The sequence below is a fragment of the Leptopilina heterotoma genome, unplaced genomic scaffold (assembly GCF_015476425.1).
Source record: "Leptopilina heterotoma isolate Lh14 unplaced genomic scaffold, ASM1547642v1 Lhet_63, whole genome shotgun sequence".
NCBI classification, from domain to species: domain Eukaryota; kingdom Metazoa; phylum Arthropoda; class Insecta; order Hymenoptera; family Figitidae; genus Leptopilina; species Leptopilina heterotoma.
Genome location: NW_025111149.1, coordinates 255,204 through 276,022, shown reverse-complemented (window position 1 = coordinate 276,022; position 20,819 = coordinate 255,204). Strand labels below are relative to the sequence as shown.

The 20,819-nt window shown below is 30.7% G+C and overlaps 1 protein-coding gene across 3 annotated transcripts in view; it reads left to right on the top strand.

Annotated features, from left to right (window-relative positions):
- LOC122509863 (rap1 GTPase-activating protein 1) overlaps nucleotides 1-20,819 on the top strand; it is a 412,641-nt gene that overhangs the window by 163,210 nt on the left and 228,612 nt on the right. The window contains exon 1 of one of the 3 annotated variants that reach the window (XM_043624153.1): nucleotides 17,160-19,236. The exons of the other annotated variants lie outside the window; for them this stretch is intronic. Coding sequence (XP_043480088.1) covers nucleotides 19,118-19,236 — 119 coding nt within the window. The 5' untranslated portion in view covers nucleotides 17,160-19,117. Of the gene's footprint in view, nucleotides 1-17,159; nucleotides 19,237-20,819 lie in introns of those variants that run through there. 3 annotated transcript variants of the gene reach the window in all.

The window sequence follows — 20,819 nt, the reverse complement described above, 5'->3', positions numbered from 1 at the left end:
AAAAGAATGATTTAATTCAAGATCTTACACTTAATTGAATTGAATAAATAAAATATTTCATTCCAGAAAATATAACATTCTCGCAAGAAATTAATGATTTTGAAACATGAGAATATAGAAATGCTTCAAGTAAAAGAAATGCTTAGATTAATTAATATTTCTTTGAAACAAAATAATTTTTAATTGAGTTGAAACAATTATTAACTTGTATTAATCTTCCCATTTTCTTGGCTCAAGACTATGGGTGTTGGATGAAATAAATAGTTGCTTTAAAGGAAATAAAAAAATTATTTGACTCAAGATACCAAATGACTCAAGGTAAATTACTTGACGTGAGAACATGATATTCTTGAATCAATACTTTTTCGAGACTTGGCGCATGTAAAACAGTTCGTTTGAAACAGTAAGATATTTACTTATGTCAAACCCATATTTTCTTATTTCAATAACTTTGATCAATGCTCAAAATTACTTGACACAAGAAAATAAATTTCTTCCAATAAGAAAATATGGGTTTGTTTCAAATAAATCAGGTCAAGAAAATGCATTTACTTGATTCAATGAACTTTTTTTTTCAGTGTATGAAATTTTGCAAATAGTGTATGAATGTTGTTTATCGCTTTAAATTAGTAGTCTGCCCTGAGTGATGGAATTTCAAATGAATCTGAGGATCTATGGTCACGATATTTTGAGCTTTTAAGAAAATCCGTCCGCCATGATGGATCCGCCATCTTGAATTTAAAAAAACTTACATAAGTTTCGTAATCAGCGACCTCGAAAACCTACGAGTAAAATTTTCAGGCTAATTGGGACAATTTTTAAAAATATTCCGCCATATAGGATCCGCAATTTTAAATTTTAGAAAACTAACACCGGATTCGTAATCAGCGACCCCGAGAACCCCCGAATGACGAATTTCGAGCAAATTGAAGTAAATAATAAATTTTTGTTGTTCTTTTTTAATTTTTTTATAATAATTATATAACTTTCTTTGTACATTACAAATTTACTGTGAATGTTCAGACTTTTACAGGCTAAACTAATTTAAAGCGATAAACAACATTAACACATTATTTACAAAATTTCATACATCAAAATCTAAAAAAAGTGCAATTTGTTATTGTTTTAAACAATATAGTTCAAACAATTAACAAAAATTTTATAATCAGCCTTGAGAAATCTCTTCAAAATTCATTGCTGAGTCCCAATGGGAAATTTACAACTGGCGGAGTACAGCACTGGCATAACTCTGGGATGATAACGCGCTGTCTAACGCTGGCAAAGTACCGCCTGCCAGTGCTGCCGGACAGCGCTGGCGCAGCACTGGACCAGTGCTGGTTGAGAATATTGCCGCAATAAATGCCGTTTTGTTATTAATTAGTCGTAAATTATTAATTATAAATAATTTAACAACAAAATGGTAAATAATATTAATAAATAGTTATTATTCATAAAATATTTCTCTTCTTAAAGAAATTGTATTAAAGATGGAGACTAACAATGGATATAGTAAATGAAGTAAAAAAAAATTGTTTATAACATTTAAAAATTAAATAATAAACAATTACAGTAAGTGTGCATTAGATTTTCATATTTTAGTTCCTAACGATTGAAATCTAGAAATATCGCAAACCTATGAAAATAAACAAAATTGCTGACGAGGGGAATCGAACCTACGACCTACGGACTAACAGATTAACGCTCTAACTACTATGCTAACGATACATGTGTACAGTAAAGTATTAATATCTCAGTATCATTCAGACATACAATTATTATTGAGTCAAAGATGAGAAAAAAATTGGGATACGTTAGAAATAATAAATTGAAATAAAATAAATTAAACTAAATTTTTAATAATTAAATTAAATTACTTTACTTATTGCATTTAACATTTTACGTCATTCTTAAATTACCCAATGGGAAATGCCAGTGTAGTGCCGATGTTCACCACTGGCTTAGTACTCAGACGATTGTTCGGCGTAGTCTAGCCGAGCCTCGACAGTTTATGAATTAATATTTTACTTTTCAGTTGTTCATTTTTTATTCTTATTAAATTTAATAATAACAATTTAACACAATTGTCTAATTTTGTAAATAATAAATTATTTAAACAAATTAAAATTAAAAACAAAATTTAAACTTTAATCTCAATAATAATTTGGTTCCTATTAAAATACTATTATACTTCTTACTATGAATAAAAAATTATTAAAAAATTACCACGTAATTTAAGAATTACGTAAAATGTTAAATGCAATAAGTAAAGTAATTTAATTTAATTATTAAAAATTTAGTTTAATTTATTTTATTTCAATTTATTATTTCTAACGTATCCCTATTTTTTTCTCATCTTTGACCCAATAATTGTATGTCTGAATGATACTGAGATGTTAATACTTTACAGTACACATGTGTCGTTAGCATAGTGGTTAGAGCGTTAGTCTGTTAGTCCGTAGGTCGTAGGTTCGATTCCCCTCGTCAGCAATTTTGTTTATTTTCATAGGTTTACGATATTTCTAGATTCCAATCGTTAGGTGTTAAAATATGAAAATCTAATGCACACTTACTGTAATTGTTTATTATTTAATTTTTAAATGTTATAAACAATTTTTTTCTACTTCATTTACTATATCCATTGTTAGTCTCCATCTTTAATACAATTTCTTTGAGAAGAGAAATATTTTATGAATAATAACTATTTATTAATATTATTTACCATTTTGTTGTTAAATTATTTATAATTATTAATTTACGACTAATTAATAACAATACGGCATTTATTGCGGCAATATTCTCAGCCAGCACTGGTCCAGTGCTGCGCCAGCGCTGTCTGGCAGCACTGGTCCAGTGCTGCGCCAGCGCTGTCTGGCAGCACTGGCAGACAGTACTTCGCCAGCGTTAGACAGCGTTATCATCCCAGAGTTATGCCAGTGCTGTCTGTCAGCGTAGCTGCCAGTACTGCCAGTGCTGGCGCAGTACTCCGCCAGTTGTAAATTTCCCATTGGGTACGTGGTAATTTTTTAATAATTTTTTATTCATAGTAAGAAGTATAATAGTATTTTAATAGGAACCAAATTATTATTGAGATTAAAGTTTAAATTTTGTTTATAATTTTAATTTGTTTAAATAATTTATTATTTACAAAATTGGACAATTATGTTAAATTATTATTACACTCAGAAAAAAATTTATTCGAAACAACCAAATTTTGGTTGAATCAACCAAATAAATGCATTGCTATACAGTCAACCAAACGTTTGTTTGATTCAACCAAAAAATTTCTTCCAATACGTTTATTTGTATTAACAAAATGGTTATTACACTTAACCAAAAAATTTTATTTAATATAACTAAAAAATTTGTTTATTTCAAGAGAAAAGATTTGTTTGATTCAAATAAATAGGTTTAGTTAACGTATTTGGTTCATTTAAAATTTTAAATAAATATTTTTGTTTACTTAATTTTGTTATTTATTTTCCTCTAATAATATTTGCACCGAAAAAAATGCCTAGGACCCGTATACCAGGAATTGACTAGGTTTCCTAGTTACGAGAGGAGCCAACTATATAGAATCCTGGTCAAAGTAATAAGATTCAAGCATAGTTACAGTGACCAGGAAAATTAGTCGATGTAATCAGGAAAAAATAGTCAAATTGACTACGAGAATAATATTAGATTTACACTGTGTATCATAATTATTTGAAATTGCTAATCAAATTCTTATTATCAAATAAAAGAGAAAAACTAATTAAAAGAAAAAAGAAAAAAATTAATTATCGTATTTGAACATATTTATATTTGACTTTGTATTTATATTCCTTGGAATTAATTTAAACTTATGAAATAAATATTTGACGCAGGGGGGACGCGAACACCTGAACCTAACGAATACGCACTTTGAAACCCGGAACGATAACCACTACACTAAACACGACTTGGTATTTTAATTTTTTAATAGACACTAGATTTTCGAGTCAAAATACAATACTTAATCAGATGATGTTTTATACATTTCAAGTACACAATTTTATACACTTGTCAAAAACTATTTATTTTTAATTATTTATGCCATTTAAATGGAAATAAATTTAAATACACAAATTATTGCAAAGGTAAATTTTCAAACACACTGCGCGATTAAAATAGTAAAAATGTTGTCACCACGTGCGTAAAAATTTCGACGATTTATATTGAAACCTAACCAAAAAAGTCTGAAAGAATTGACTAATATAAATAAATAGTTTACTTTCTAAAACATGGACTATCTATATTTCCAGAGGTTCCGAGAAACCAGCAATTTTGATGTATGTAAGAACTCCATTTTATGTACAAAGAATAGACGCGAGTAATGATAAAAAATCGTTTTACGAAATCACGATAAATGACGCGAAAGATATAGAGGTAAACACTGTCAGAACAGAAGCAGACGCGTGCGCATTATGGAAATAGGCAAAATTACTAAAATCCTAGTCAATTTGACTAGGATTTGCAGGGTTATTTTTGCCAGGCTTGAATTTGTTGAATCAACCTAGCGATCCTAACCATAATGATTAGGAATCCTTATTACTTTTACTAGATTAAGATTAACTATAGAGTCATAGTTAATAATACCATCGAGATTTTTTTCGGTGTGAATTTCCTAATTTAATATTTTCTAGTAGGTACATATTATTTCTTCGTATAAACAAAATTACTTAATTATAAAAAAACATTAAAAATATTACATTAAACATATTATATGATTTTTATACATGCACTCAGAAAAATGTTTATTCGAAACAACCAACTGAAAACTTTACAAAACCTTTTTGTAAATATTCTTCTCACTATGGTACAAATTAAATATGCAGTACACGGAGAGAGATTCTGTTTTAATATTTCGTATTATTATATTAGTATTTAGTAAAACCGATTGCAATTTGGGGAAATCATGTACATTTATGAATTAATATTACCATTTTTAAGAAAGTTTATAATCAAATTATTACTTTGTATTATTCTGAAGTAATAGAAATTGAAATAGTCAATAAGAAGTTGTAATATTATAAGTAAGAAAGTATGCAATAGTAAAAAGTATTACCAGATGATTATACTAAATACTATCGAAGAATTACATAAGTTGTTAATTTAGTTACGAATAGTATTATCGACTATAATAAAAATTATGACCAGCCTAGTAGCAGGCCATAGCAGGCTATGGGCTGACGTCAGGCTGACGTAGAGCGGTTACGAAGCTGTCCGAGATTAGCCGAATATTTCAGTCGAGCAGTTCCGAAATTATCCGAGTCAAACCTCGTGGCAACATGTGCACGTTGTGTTTACCCCAAAATATTTTAATTTGATGTGTCAAAATGTGTCGGAATTGGGTGAACAATTTTATTTTGTTCATTCAATAATTTTAATCGACAATGAAGATTTCCTAATTGTAGTAAAAGGCATAGTCCATTGTCTTTTAAATGAGCATTTGAGAGCATTCAAAATTTACACGGAAAAAAATTAATCTCTAAATTAGAGATTTAATATGAGATTTAGGCATAAACTATCACTGGAATCGGATGTGTGATTTGAACAGATCTGTAAAACTGAAATTTAGAGTTATATCTAATCCGCATATATTATCAGTGTGAAGAATCCGTATTTTTATGCCTGAAAATGATATTAGAAATCTCAAATTTTATGATTTATCACAATTTAGAGTGAGAATTATTCAAAGAATGTATATTTTTCTTTTAGTATGAACTTATAAAAAAATCCATTGACAATCATAAAAAATTGGACATTTTTTGAAGATAATATGAATTTTTTATTATTTCATTTCTTTATTTGAATCAAATTATCTCAACATCACACAATATAAACATTCTTTTTCTATTTCTTAATAAAAAAACATGGTTTGGTACAACTTTCAATATAGGTTAGGTTTTCAAGTGTCAAACGAAAGTTTAACCTGAAAATACTAATAAATAAAAATATGTCCCACACGTGATAACGCGAAAAACATTTGTAAAATATGGAAAGTGAAAACTGGGAATGAAACTGCATTTAAAATATAAAATTAATACTTAAATAATTAAAATGGTTTAAATATTCTTTGACAATGATGAACTTCAAACGCAATGTAATTCACATCAGATAAGTTGTGAAATTAACAAATCTCTAAATCAGAGATGTGAATTTAATTGTGACTATAATGTCTATTTTAGACATACTTACATTCCATTGGATTTCAAATTAATATTATTTCAAGTTTAGATATTAATTTTTTTCCGTGTACGAAAATGAATTAGGACATTGGAAGGTATTTAAAAAAAATGATTTAAGATATGCTGCATTTTCTTATGCCAATAAATTAAATGATGGGTTTTTTATATAACGAAAAATTGGATATAATTTCAATAGAAATCATTTTCCAGAAACAAACAATTTTAAAAACAGTATTATGATAAACATTTCTGAATAAAATTTTGACCCAGCATACAAAAGTATGTATTTATAATGTAAAATAAATTAAGAACTTTTTTAAACAAAATATGGAGAAAATATCACTTTCTCACAAGTTCAGAAAATTTCTCGAGTTTAGTATATAAGGAAGTTGAGAACTGTATCTCCCAATGTACAGCGTGCGTGCGTGCGTTATTGCGTTTATTTGTATTTAAGTTAAGTTTATATGTACATGCGTTTATAGGTTTTAACATAGATCTCCGAAATTGTATATAGTTTGTGTTTGTATAGTATGATGTATAGTATGATGCTTGCGTTAGCTCATTGGTATGTGTGCGAAATACTTTCGAAACGATAATTCTATCCTCCTCCTTCCTACGTCTTTTTATTTCCTGTCCTTTTCGACTCACTCATAATTTTTAGTATTGACTATATTAAAGATTGAAATATGTATTTTATTCTAAAATTTAAAAGAACTATTTCAATTTTTCTTATTCTTTCGATACTTTCACGGACTGCGATTTTAATATAGTCATTTTTAAAAATTATAATTCTTTTATTAAATTGTATTACAATTTTATTAATTTTTGTAAAATATATCAAGGGCTGCCTACTAATATGCACAATATTAATTTTTAATATAAAACACGATTTCCCTAAATTGAAAAAGAATATATTAAATTCTATTGCCAATTTTAACAAATATTAATACAAAATCTCTCTCCGTGTAATTAAGTCTAAAATTAACACAATGTATTTATTTAACTGATACTTATAATTTTTTTTCTTTGATTTACCGATTTAACTAATAAATTTAACGCGAACGCGGACAGTAGACAAGTGAGATCGCCATTTTTAAATTCACACATGTACTTTTTGAGACAAGCAAATATTTTTGTTTGACTCAAATAAAATGATTTGGTTGAATCAAACAAATTTGTGTGTTGTGTCGAACAAAATGTATTTAACTAAACAATATTCTCTATTCAAAACACGAATTTGGTTGAATGAAACAAACAACTTCAAATAAAAAATTTCTTTCCAATAACCAAACAAATTTTATGTATTTATTAAAATGAACAACATTTTTATTTAAATCAAAAAAATTGTTTTATCGTGACAAATAAATTAGGTTAATTAAAAAGTTTGGTTAAGTAAAATAAACTTTTTCTCTGAGTGTATTAAATTTAATAAAAATAACAAATTAACAACTGAAAAGTAAAATATTAATTTTTTTCAATAAATTTATATTTATAAACATTCATAAACTTTTTTTATAATTTTTTTCAAGTTTATGTCAAAAAAGCAATGTTGTACGGAAAAAAAAAGTTCGAGGATTATTCGGGAACTTCGTTCTTAACTCGTTGACTGTCGCTGACGCATATATGCGCAAAACTAAACTGGCCAAAAGTGTTTCATGACCCAGGCGCGAAGTGACGCCGAGTTCAGGCTTTATAAAGATTGGCCGAGCATTGGTCAACATTGATTGAGCATGAGTGAATCAGCGAGAGCAGGAATGATCGAAGCTTTAATGTAACACCGATTCCAGACTGCAGCGCGAGCCTTGATTCAGCATTGGACATCAATGCTCAATCAATGCTGCGGACGCCTAACGCAGGACTGAAACAAGACTGCTTCCACTGTTCCTAAATTTACTCGTTTCTCACGTTTATTCAATATAATGTGAATATATGAATTATTAATAATAATAATAAATATTATTGTTATTATTTTAATTCATGTGCGTATATGTACATATATATTTAATGACAATAAGTTATTATTTGTAATAATTATATTATCTTAATATAAATAAGAATATATTACTAACAATAAATATCATTTGAATAGTAATTTTAAAAAAATAATTTTAGTAAAAAAAGACAATTTTTCTGTTAATCTTTACATTTTTTTCTTGATTTTTAACATACTTTTAACATTATTTATAAACATGTTCACATTTTTTATTCACGACACAACACACAATTTTATTTTTTTATATAAACGCTTATAACAAAGAATGAAAAATATTCGCTCGCATGTGGGATCGAAACTCACGCACCCCGCCCCTAACGCATACCGGAAGTTCTCAACGCACGCATTTAAACCGCTCGGCCACAGAAGGCTAGAAGGCTTCTCGCCTAATCTACTATATCAATGCCAGTGCCGTCACTCAGTATGGGACACCAATGTTCGTCCCATGCTCGATTCAAGACTCGGTCAATCTTGTTACAATATTCAGTTCCTTTATTGCCGTGTGCACTGTACAATATTAAATATAAATATTTATAAATTATTTAATAGTAAAATATTTTTTCTGATAATTTTATAAGTTAAATTATATATTATTTTTTTTCTCGCACAGTGTCAAATTATTATTTTCAAAGTTCAAGAGTTTCGTTTATCTGTAAAATTTTCAGTGAAAAAAATGTTCATTAGGTAGTAGTAAATATTTATGCCTAGTAGTTTTACACTAGGATTAACTGTTTACTGAATATTATCAAAAATATATTTTTCGTCAAACGCGCGCGACTAAACACAAATAACCTTGAGACTTTACAGCGTGACGTTGCGATTGTCGTGCTCCCACCATCCCATCTACTCAATACACTCCCCGCCTGTGACGTCATGAGGGGAAAGCATTGAGTAGATGGGATGGTGGGAGCACGACAATCGCAACGTCTCAAGGTTATTTGTGTTTAGTCGCGCGCGTTTGACGAAAAATATATTTTTGATAATATTCAGTAAACAGTTAAACCTAGTGTAAAACTACTAGGCAGAAATATTTATTACTACCTAATGAACATTTTTTTCACCGAAAATTTTTCAGATAAAGGAAACTCTTGAACTTTGAAATAATAATTTGACTCTGTGCAAGAAAAAAAATAATATATAATAATTTAACTTTATTGATATGAATCTTATGTAATTAATATAAATATTTTACACTAAATAAATATTAATATTTATTTACCAATTGATATCTTAATAACAATAATAATAATACTTATTATATTATTTAATAATAATTAATAATAATAATTTTTAAATAGTATAAAAAATTACTAAAAATTATCAGAAATAATATTTTAATATTAAATAATTTATAAGTATTTATATCTAATATTGTTAAGTGCACACGGTAATAAATAAACTATCAAGATTGATTCAAGCTTGAATAAAGACTGGATGTTGAAGCTCCACTCACGAAGATTGACCGAGTGTTAAATCGAGCATGGGACGAACATTGGTGTCCCATGCTGAACCAATATTGAGTGACAATGATATAAAGACTGCTTCAACTCTGGGTTACCCACGCTGGGCGTTCAAGACTCAGTCAAGTTTCAACCCATCGTCAGCACTGGTCTTTCGCGCCTGGGGACGCATATATGCGCAACTTAAAAAAGGTGATTAAAAACTTCTTAAATGCTCCTGAAACCGGTTACTCGGGGGTTTTCGAGGTCGCTGATTACGAATATGACATTCGTTTTCCAAAATTCAATATGGCGGATCCAAGATGGCGAAAATTTTTTCAAAATTCGTCGAATTTGCTTGAAACTTGTTACTCGGGGGTTTTAAGGGTCCTTGATTACGAATCTAACATTAGTTTTCTAAAATTCAAAATGGCGGATCCAATATGGCGGACAACGAAATAAAAAATTGATCAGATTGGTTTGAAACTGAATACTCGGGGGTTTTTAGGGTCGCTGATTACGAATCTGTCATTATTTTTTCAGGGTATTTATCGAAATTTGATCTCACCAAAAATTATCATACTGATGTCAGATTAACCGCAGTTTCAAACAAATTCAATAAAGTTTAAAAAATTTTCCGCCATATTGAACCAGATATTTTGAATTTTGAAAAACTGATTTCAAATTCGTAATCAGCGACCCTGAAAATCCCCAAGTATTCAGTTTCAAGCCAATCTGATCAATTTTTTATTTCGTTGTCCGCCATATTGGATCCGCCATTTTGAATTTTGGAAAACTAATGTTAGATTCGTAATCAGCGACTCTTAAAATCCCCGAGTAACAAGTTTTAAGCAAATTCGACGAATTTTGAAAAAATTTACGCTATCTTGGATCCGCCATTTTGAATTTTGAAAAACTGATGTCAGATTCGTAATCAGCGACCCCAGAAATCTTAGGGTACTAAGTTTCATAAAAAACCATTAAAAAAATTTTTAACACACTTTTGGCCCAAACAGTGGAAATCTCGTTGACAGCCAAGGGGTTAACACTTGGATACGGCGGGTAGTACACAGATAACTAAAGGTTGCCTCGTTTAAATATGTAATTTTCTATTTCTCTACAAATTATAACTATTTCACCACTTCTCAGCAAACTGTTCTTGAAAAAGTCGGGAACTGTTCAAGAAAATCGAAAAGTTAGGCGAATGCAAGAAAAAATGGATTCTGCTTCCCCCCTCCCACTTCCCCTCCTTGACACGTGCGCACCGTTCCTGGTCATTTTTCCGAAAAAAATTTTCCGCAAGTCTAATTTTCCGAAAAGATAATTTTCCGAAAAAAAAATTTCCGAATCTAAATTTACGAAATAATTTTTCCGAAAATTAATAATTCCGAAAATTCAATTTCATATTTTGTTTATTACGGATATTTTCCTTGCGTGTTTTTACGTTTAAGGAGGTTGTTTACAGGTATGTAGACCTTCAGAAAAAATATTGAATTGACATTTAAGAATATCATTATTATTATTGTAGGGGAGAGTGGGGCAAAGGCGCTATGCGGGGCAAAGACGTTTTTTAAAATATCTCCTTTATTTTATGTCTATTCCAGTTGGTATTAAAAATTTAGTTTTAATGCAATCAGACCAATTGATTAAGAAAAGAAAAACCTAAAAATATCAAATATTTTAAGAAATATAACAAAAAAATTGTTTTGCAATAATAAAATGATAATTTTACTAAACAAATTTTTATTTTTTTAAACATAAGTTTAAGTATTTAATTTTTAAAAACGTAACATGTAAATAAATTAAATATTTCTCTACACAACTGGCGTGGTGTTTTAGTTTAATTTTGTATCTAAATATTTGAAATTTAAAGTAAAAAAAAAGTTTGTTATGTGGGGCAAAGGCAATATTGAACATAATTTTGTTAAAAACAATTGAATATTCTATTATATTAATGAATATTTATATTATTGTTACTCGTATCTTCTGGAAGAACAAATATCAATTTTCAAGAAAAATATTTCAAACTTACAAAAATTGTTTATTTAGTCATTTTGCATATGATCAAAGTTTTCTTTATATTAAAAGGTTAAACTTTTTCAAAACTGATTCGATTTAAGATACTTGTTCTACAAGCCTTTTTCAGTTATTTTTCAGATTGTCTCGTATATTGGTTAAGAAACAGATTTCAATTGTTTTTTTAAAATTTTTTTATTTGGCAAAATTTTTTACTAATTTATATGAGAAGAATTAGATTCGGAAAATTTTTTTCGGAAAAGTTTATATTCGGAGAATTGGATTCGGAAAAATTTTTTCGGAATTTTTTTTTTGGAATAAATGATTTTTCGGAAAAAATAACTTGCGGAAATTTGCTTTCGGAAAATTTTTTTCGGAAAAATGACCGGGAATCCGTGCGCACACACATTTATCCTTGAAGGTCACATACAATTTTTATATTTTATTAAGTTTCTGAAATAGAAAAAAACATATTAGAGAAAAATCGACGGCGGCTGGAACAGAACTCGCGTACCCGAGAATAGAAGTCCGGCGTCTTATCCAGCTGAGCTAAACAGGCGAGTTAAATACCTCAGCATAAAATAAATATATAAGGCACGCAAGTCTTGCTGACGGTGAGACTTGTTGAGACTGGTGCGCACAGTTTCTGCGCACCAAGATTCCTTGACGAGTTCCCGAAAATTTCAGAAACAGTTGCGGCCAGTGCCATGAACTTTACATGAGAAAGTAATGAAAAAGAGACTAATGGACTATTTATAGCTTTTTCTAATACAGTTCCCGAATTTCTTTCAAACATTCATTGATTACTATTGAATGTTCGTCGCTAGTTCAGAGCTGTTACCACGTATCCAAGAGTTAGGAAATAATTCCTGAAATATCTGGGAACTTTTTTTTTCCGTGTGGAAACAAAAATTCTGTACTGCTCCAGCACTAATTGTCGAGGCTCGGCTAGACTACGCCGAACAATCGTCTGAGTACTAAGCCAGTGGTGAACATCGGCACTACACTGGCATTTCCCATTGGGGTGTTTAAAAAGTTTTTTTTAAATCCATGAAGATTTGTGACCTATAGACTATTTTGAACCCCTTTTTTTATTTTGCCCCACTGTGCGGCATATTCATCAAGCTGGTAAATAGATCAAATACTTTCGAAAAAATTTGCAAAAATTGCAATTTGTACCTCTTATCACGTACTAGAAGAACCCAAAGTTTGTGAATTTTTAAAAAATTTGTATAATATGGGTCGTCCATAAAGCATGTGATACATATTTTCGGTAATCTAGACCCCCCTCCCCCCCTCATGATGCTTTTTCCATTAACAGTTAACATGGAGTGTAATATTTTGCTGACCCCCCCCACCCCCTAAAGTATCACATGCTTTATGGATGACCCCGAAGCTTGAAAATATTTTGAGTGATTTCCAGGAAAAATTACATGTAATTCCCATATAAAATTTCAGTCGATTAGAGGCACGTGTTAATATTGTTCGATTTGCTTCGAACTTTCAGGAAAATTTTTTTTGGGCAGTCATCGATTGCGTCCCGTGAGGGGAAGTAGCCTTCCCCCCACCATGCGGCCAGTAAGCGTCCGGTGGTTGGGAACCGAGCGCTGGAGTGACCCTCACAGCGGGGGCGCTCGGACCCTCAAACCATCATTAAGGAAAACTATTAATGACTTTTCCTATAAAAATATAAATTTGTTAAATAGTAACATTTTTAATTTTTCATTGACACATTTAAAATCCTTGCTTTCTCACGATTTCATACATATGTTGTTTACCAAAAAAAAGTTAAAATTAAAAAAATTTATTATTTTTTTCAGATACATAGAATAAAGTTAACTCTACCAAAAACCTTACCTATTATCAAATAATTATTTACTGTATCACTTAGGTTTTATCTAAATCAATTTAATGCTATTTGACCCAATAATTGCATCATTTGAAGCAAATACCATTTAACTTAATTTTTAAATTTTAACTTTTTTTTGGTAAACAACATATGTATGAAATCGTGAGAAAGTAAGGAATTTAAATGTGTCAAAGAAAAATTAAAAATGTTACTATTTAACAAATTTATATTTTTATAGAAAAAGTCATTAACAGTTTTCCTTAATGAGGGTTTGAGGGTCCGAGCGCCCCCGCTGCGAGGGTTGCTCGGGACTCAGTTTCGACTTGATGTGCCGCATGGTGGGGGAAGGCTACTTCCCCTCACAGGACGCAATCGACAATCGCCCTTTTTTTTATACCTTGATTAATTTTTTGGGTTGAGACCAAAAATTTGGAAACATCGCCCAATTAAAAACCACCCTACTATATATACCCAAGTAGAAATGTAATACTGGCATAGTACTGATCTTGTACTGACTGCCAGTATTGCAGTACTGACTCCAGTACTAAGTCAGTACTGGGAAAACCCTGGCTGGTAACGCTGTCCAGTACTGATTTTTACCGGCGGTCAGTATAAGCTCCTTATTTAATTATTAAAGCATGGGGAGTAATTTATTGAATACTAATAATTATTATTAGTATTAATTATTATTAATTAATTATTAGAATTCCTTTTATTAAAATAAGTTTTAAAAAAATATTTTTCTTATTTTTTCATTATTTATTTAAATCTTATTTATTTAAATTAATGACTAAATTATTATTATTACTGGTTATTAATTATTTAAACTTATACTTTATGTAACACTGTTAAGAATTATACACAAAACACTTAAAACTAAGACGGAAAAATATCGCACGCACGGGGGACCGAACCCTAGACCTCGAGGACGCAAGTCGAATACACATACCGCATAGCCACGCAAGCTCGGGAGTTATCTCGCATAAACTTCCTTTTGAATTGTGGGACCGATATATACAGTGCTTTAATAATAAATCCACTGCATATTATATTTATTTCAAGAAAAATTATTATACATATATCTTTATATTCATTTTATCAAGTCATTATGTAGTAATTAATAGATACATCATAATAATATGGTAAAAATTATTAATATAATTATTTATTTATTATTTATAATCTAATTATTTATTAAAATAATAATAAAAAAAAATTTATTTAAGAAAAATTTTTGTTAAATAAATAAATAAAAATATATATACAGCTTTAAAAAATAAAATGTTTGATATTATTGTTGATGAATAATGTTTTTACAAATCTTTGCAAATATTTTAATTGTTAATAAATCAAACGATGTTTAATGTTTAATTACATTATAACAAATTTTGATTGTTTTTTTTAACTCCTTCGCAGTACTGATTTAGTGTTAAGCCAATTTTCTGCCAGTACTGATTTTAGAACTTTTCTAACTCCGACATAGTACTGATTCGGTTTTGGAGTCAGTATACTCCCAGTACTGATCGGGTTCCGAAAGTCAGTACCGACGGTCAGTACTGAGTCAGTACCATGTCGGTGTTTAACTCCGTCCTAACTCCGGACATTTCTACTTGGGTAGATACTACAGTTTGTAGTAACTAATCGGAAACTAACTAATCGGTAGCTACTTAATTACCAGTAACTATACTCTCAATATCAACTGCTTCTAACACCACTTAAATCTAATGTTATCTGTAAAAAACAATATAGTACCGCTGTGATTTTAAATCACTGTCTTTTCAACAACCGCAACATTATCAAAGAGGGTACATTAAAATAAAATAATTAAACCCGTGAAAAGAATAGCAAAAATTTAACATCAAACTGTGTAATGAATCGGTCTTGAGTCTTAATTCACTTTACACCCCTCCCCAATGGGAAATTTACAACTGGCGGAGTACTGCGCCAGCACTGGCAGTACTGGCAGCTACGCTGACAGACAGCACTGGCATAACTCTGGGATGATAACGCTGTCTAACGCTGGCGAAGTACTGCCTGCCAGTGCTGCCAGGCAGTGCTGGCGCAGCACTGGACCAGTGCTGGCTGAGAATATTGCCGCAATAAATGCCGTATTGTTATTAATTAGTCGTAAATTCATCATTATAAATAATTTAACAACAAAATGGTAAATAATATTTATAAATAGTTATTATTCATAAAATATTTCTCTTCTTAAAGAAATTGTATTAAAGATGGAGACTAACAATGGATATAGTAAATGAAGTAAAAAAAAATTGTTTATAACATTTAAAAATTAAATAATAAACAATTACAGTAAGTGTGCATTAGATTTTCATATTTTAGTACCTAACGATTGGAATCTAGAAATATCGCAAACCTATGAAAATAAACAAAATTGCTGACGAGGGGAATCGAACCTACGACCTACGGACTAACAGACTAACGCTCTAACCACTATGCTAACGACACATGTGTACAGTAAAGTATTAACATCTCAGTATCATTCAGACATATACAATTATTGAGTCAAAGATGAGAAAAAAATAGGGATACGTTAGAAATAATAAATTGAAATAAAATAAATTAAACTAAATTTTTAATAATTAAATTAAATTACTTTACTTATTGCATTTAACATTTTACGTAATTCTTTAATTACGTGGTAATTTTTTATTAATTTTTTATTCATAGTAAGAAGTATAATAGTATTTTAATAGGAACCAAATTATTATTGAGATTAAAGTTTAAATTTTGTTTATAATTTTAATTTGTTTTAATAATTTATTATTTACAAAATTAGACTATTGTGTTAAATTGTTATTATTAAATTTAATAAGAATAAAAAATGAACAACTGAAAAGTAAAATATTAATTCATAAACTTTTTTTATAATTTTTTTCAAGTTTATGTCAAAAAAGCAATGTTGGCAAAGAGCGTTGTGAACAATTTTTCTATACTCAGCCAGCACTTGCCGCCGTGGCTTGTCCAAGCTTTGGCGAAACAAAAATTCTGTACTGCGCCAGCACTAATTGTCGAGGCTCGGCTAGACTACGCCGAACAATCGTCTGAGTACTAAGCCAGTGGTGAACATCGGCACTACACTGGCATTTCCCATTGGGTCTCTCTCTCTCTCTCTCTCTCTCTTGTCTTTAAAGTGACCCCGGGGTTGTGAAAACGAATCCTCTTTAATCCCCTGATAACGGTCTCTAATATTCCCTTAATTAAAATCTTGTGAGGCGAGAGAGTATATAGGCATCGGGCGTTGAAACCTAATATGAAGGAAAATAAACGTGACTTGATGGTGGAAAAAGGCAAATAAAAAATAATAAACAAAAAAGGTACAAAACAACAAGAAAAAACGAAAAGTCAATCTGTAGAATTAATTGAAGTCAATTCGTACGGGAAGATTCATGCTCATCGGTGCGCAGTGCTTGAATAGTATAGTTACCAGCGAATACCGACTATTGCATACCTATATATATATACATATGTATATACACATGGGGTAAAATGCACAAGGGATATAATATATATCCCCTCTTGGGAACCATTTTCTGATTCCCTCCCCTCTCCCCCACTCTTTTTCTTCCGTCCTTTAGACCCCTTGTTTTTCTCTCTGAGCCATGTATACTTGAAGCTTCCAGCTCTCCTCGATCAGGGCCATGGTGGGGCCCCCTTTAGTAATGACGCATGGCTCATCGTGTAGTTCATACTTGCTCGGTCCGTCCGTCCGTGAGCACGAGCATTCACCACTCTCTCTCTTTCTCTCTTTTTCTTTCCTCTCCTCCTTGGCTCATTCAAGAAAAACGAATAACATAAGGAAACGCGTGCCTCATATATACTCGTACATCAATGTGCCGCGTTACTCTCGCAGTGTTGCATGGAGGAGTTTATCTTTTGTATTCCCGGAAAACAGTACAGTAAACACAATAATGTGCTTTATAATTTATTGTGACAATAAAGTTTTGTGAAATGGAGAATTTTCTAAAAAATAAGAAGAAGAGAGGTGTAAAAGTGTTGTGTGTTGGCTAGAAAAGAATTGTACGTTTTTTGCTTGACATTGATGACATCTTACTGTGATTTATTTTGCCATGCAGTTTGTGTAAATGTTCATCTTGATAAGAGCATTGATGACGTGACTTTTGTAAAGGAGTTCAGTGTTCTGCCAACAATTTTTTGATAAGATTTTTTTCGTTTAATTACAAGAGGCTGGAGATAAAATGTTGTGTTACGAAGATTTTTATCTTGATTTATGTCCGGTTTGTTAATGTTTTGTTTTCTCTGTGCTTGCATGAAATCAGGAGAAGTCATTTTGTCAAGTTTGGAAACATTTGTTTTCTTTAACGGGAAGTGATTTTTGACAGAAGTGATTTTTGGTGTTAGAAGTGAAGTGTCTCTGTACATGTGGTAAAAGTTGTAGTAGAGGAAGAAGATATTGAAGTTGAAAGAAGAATAGTAGAGGAAAGGAGTAACACTGGTTGAAAATAGTTATCAGTTGCAGAACAAGTAGTTAAAGAAGAAAAAAAATAATTAAAGAACAATTAGTTACAGAACAAGTAGTTACAGATTAAGTAGTAAACGAAGCAAAAAGAATAATTAAAGGACAATTTGTTGAAAAATTATTAACAGCAGGAATACTTCAAGAAATCTGTTCACCTACTTTGACAAGCAGAAGAAGAATAGATCAAAAATAATTTAAAGAACAGATCGAAAAAATTTGAAGAACAGATTGAAAAGGATTTAAAGAGCAGATTGAAAATAGTTGAAGAAGAATTTATTCAAAAATCATTAGTAGCGAATATTTGGAAAAAACATCCAAAACGAGGAATAGACAAGAAAAGAAATTACAGAAAAAAAGTTTGTTTTTAAAGAGTAACAACTTTATGAAGAAAAAGTATAAGCAGCTTCTGTAGAATAACAACTTCCCTAAGAAGCAAATACAACTTTCACAAAAAGTATCATAGAACCCCACAAAGGACATCATTACTTTATCGATGCTGTTCTCGATGCATTGGACAATTTTGCCACTTACAAATTTTTAATTGCAAACCCCCAAGTATTGTGAAGTTTTCCTTCTTCTGCAATTAATGCTCTATAAAAATTACTCGAAAGAATTGATACAAAGAAAGAAACAATAGTACAAAATTTCTTTCGAAAGAATTAATAGAAAGAAAAAAGAAAGAAAGAAACAATAGAGAAAAATATTATTTAAAAGAATTAACAGAAAGAAAGCAGAGTTAATTACTGAAAGGAAAATAGAGGAATTATTTCCGCAAGCGAAGAATAAAGTACAACAGGGGATAATTGTGAATTATGGGAAAAAGAGGGTAATCGATTTATGGGGATACTCTATCGACCCTGAGAGCAGAATCGTGTCATGCTAAGTGAACATTGTCGGAGAAACACATGGTGATCATTGTTGGGAGATAAGAGTTATCGGAAGAAGAGGTCGAATGAACTTATTGTTCGACGATTCGTGGGTGAAGGACCAACGGTGATAAGGGGGAGAGAATCAAGCGGATGGTGCGTCGTTCTTGATAGCAAAAGCTTGTTTAGACAATTTTGTGGTGTTTATGTTGTTATTGTTGTTGTTGTTTTCGTGGTCGTCGTACTTATGCTCGTCTGGATGCCAGTTTTAGAGGGTGGAATTGCTAAGAAGCGAGGCAGTCGCAAAATGCGGATGCGACTTTGCACCAATTCCAAAGAATCCTACACGTTGCTCTCCAAAAAACGGTAATTTTTACATTTCTATTTTTGTTTTGAAAATATTTATAAAAACGTATTTTTTTATTTTGAAAATCATTTATACTTATCGTTAAGCTTTATAACACTTACTGTGGGGTATTTTTTGTACTATATTGCTGCTTTTCGTCAATTTAGTTTTCGGTATTTAACGCACTGTTGAATGATTGACACTTACCGTGGGTCCTTTTTGTGTTCTTGACACATACCGTCAATAATTTGATTTTCGTTGCTCTGCAGACAGATGGTATATTAAGATTGTCATTTCCCGAGGTCCTTTTCGTACTCTTGATACTTACCGTCAATTTTTAACGCTTACCGCAGGGACCTTTTAGTACTCTTGTTGCTTGTCTTCTGCACTTTTGATACTTACCGTCTATTTACTTTGTGCTGCTACCAAAAAATATTTTGTTTAATTAACTGTGTCATCATAGACTTACCGTCAATTTAGTTTCTGCTGATACCAAAAAATATTTAGTTTAAATGATGGCAAGTATCATTGGAGATACCGTCAATTTAGTTTCTGCTGCTACTAAAAAATATTTAGTTTGATTGACGGTGAGTGTCATCGGATACTTATCGTCAATTAAACTAAATATTTTTTGGTAACGTTTTTAAGTTGTTTTAAAGTAAAAAACTCCAACTTTTATTATAATATTATTACCGCAGGTACTTACCGTCGATTATTAAATTTGTCGTTTTTATTGGCGGTATTTGTAGCAACAAATAAATTGACAGTAAATATCAAAATTAAAAAAGGAAAAAATATTTTGGGATCTCACTTACACACTGAAACCATCAGTTTCAAGTATACGATTACTAAAACTTACCATGTTTCCTAATTACCGTTGATTGTATAGCAAAAATTAAGTCTAACTTCGATAATAATTGAACCGCCGGCGACCAAATAGACTTACGCGTGACTTTCGTTGGCCCCGCGTTCAGCGAGTCTCCGCTATTCGAGGGGCCAATGAAAACCTTGTGTAATTTTTACTAAACAGTAGCGTATATTAACATTTGACTACACAGGAAAAAAAAAGTCTGACTCCGTTTACACCTTAAATTCAGCCCATGTATTTCACATAAGTCTGTCCTTGTCTAACGGGGCTGACTCCGTTTACACCTTAAATTCAGCCTCAAAAAGAGGCTGAAAGTAAGACTTTTTTTTTAGTGTGTAGAAGTGTCAATTTGAAACTGATAATCCATTATTATTAATTTATTAAGAAAGCATAGACAGTTTAATACGTTTTAATGTGAGTATAGATGGTTGCGGGCTAATGACTGTGGTTACCATAATTGATGTAAATTGTTAATGATGATATAAGTGGCGGATTACGCTTATACTACTTCTCTATCTCTAAATGTCATCACTGGTTCTAAAAGGCAGTCTACATGTTTTATACTTGGACTTTCATTAATTAAGATATCGACACCGCGAACTTTCTGATTCGCATTCCTCGCACACACAGCAATATATATATAAATTAATTTAATTCGTATTTTGCGATGAGGGGGGATGGAAATATTGAGAATTTTAAATGGGCTCTCGCTTTGAATTAATTTATGGTTTTGTA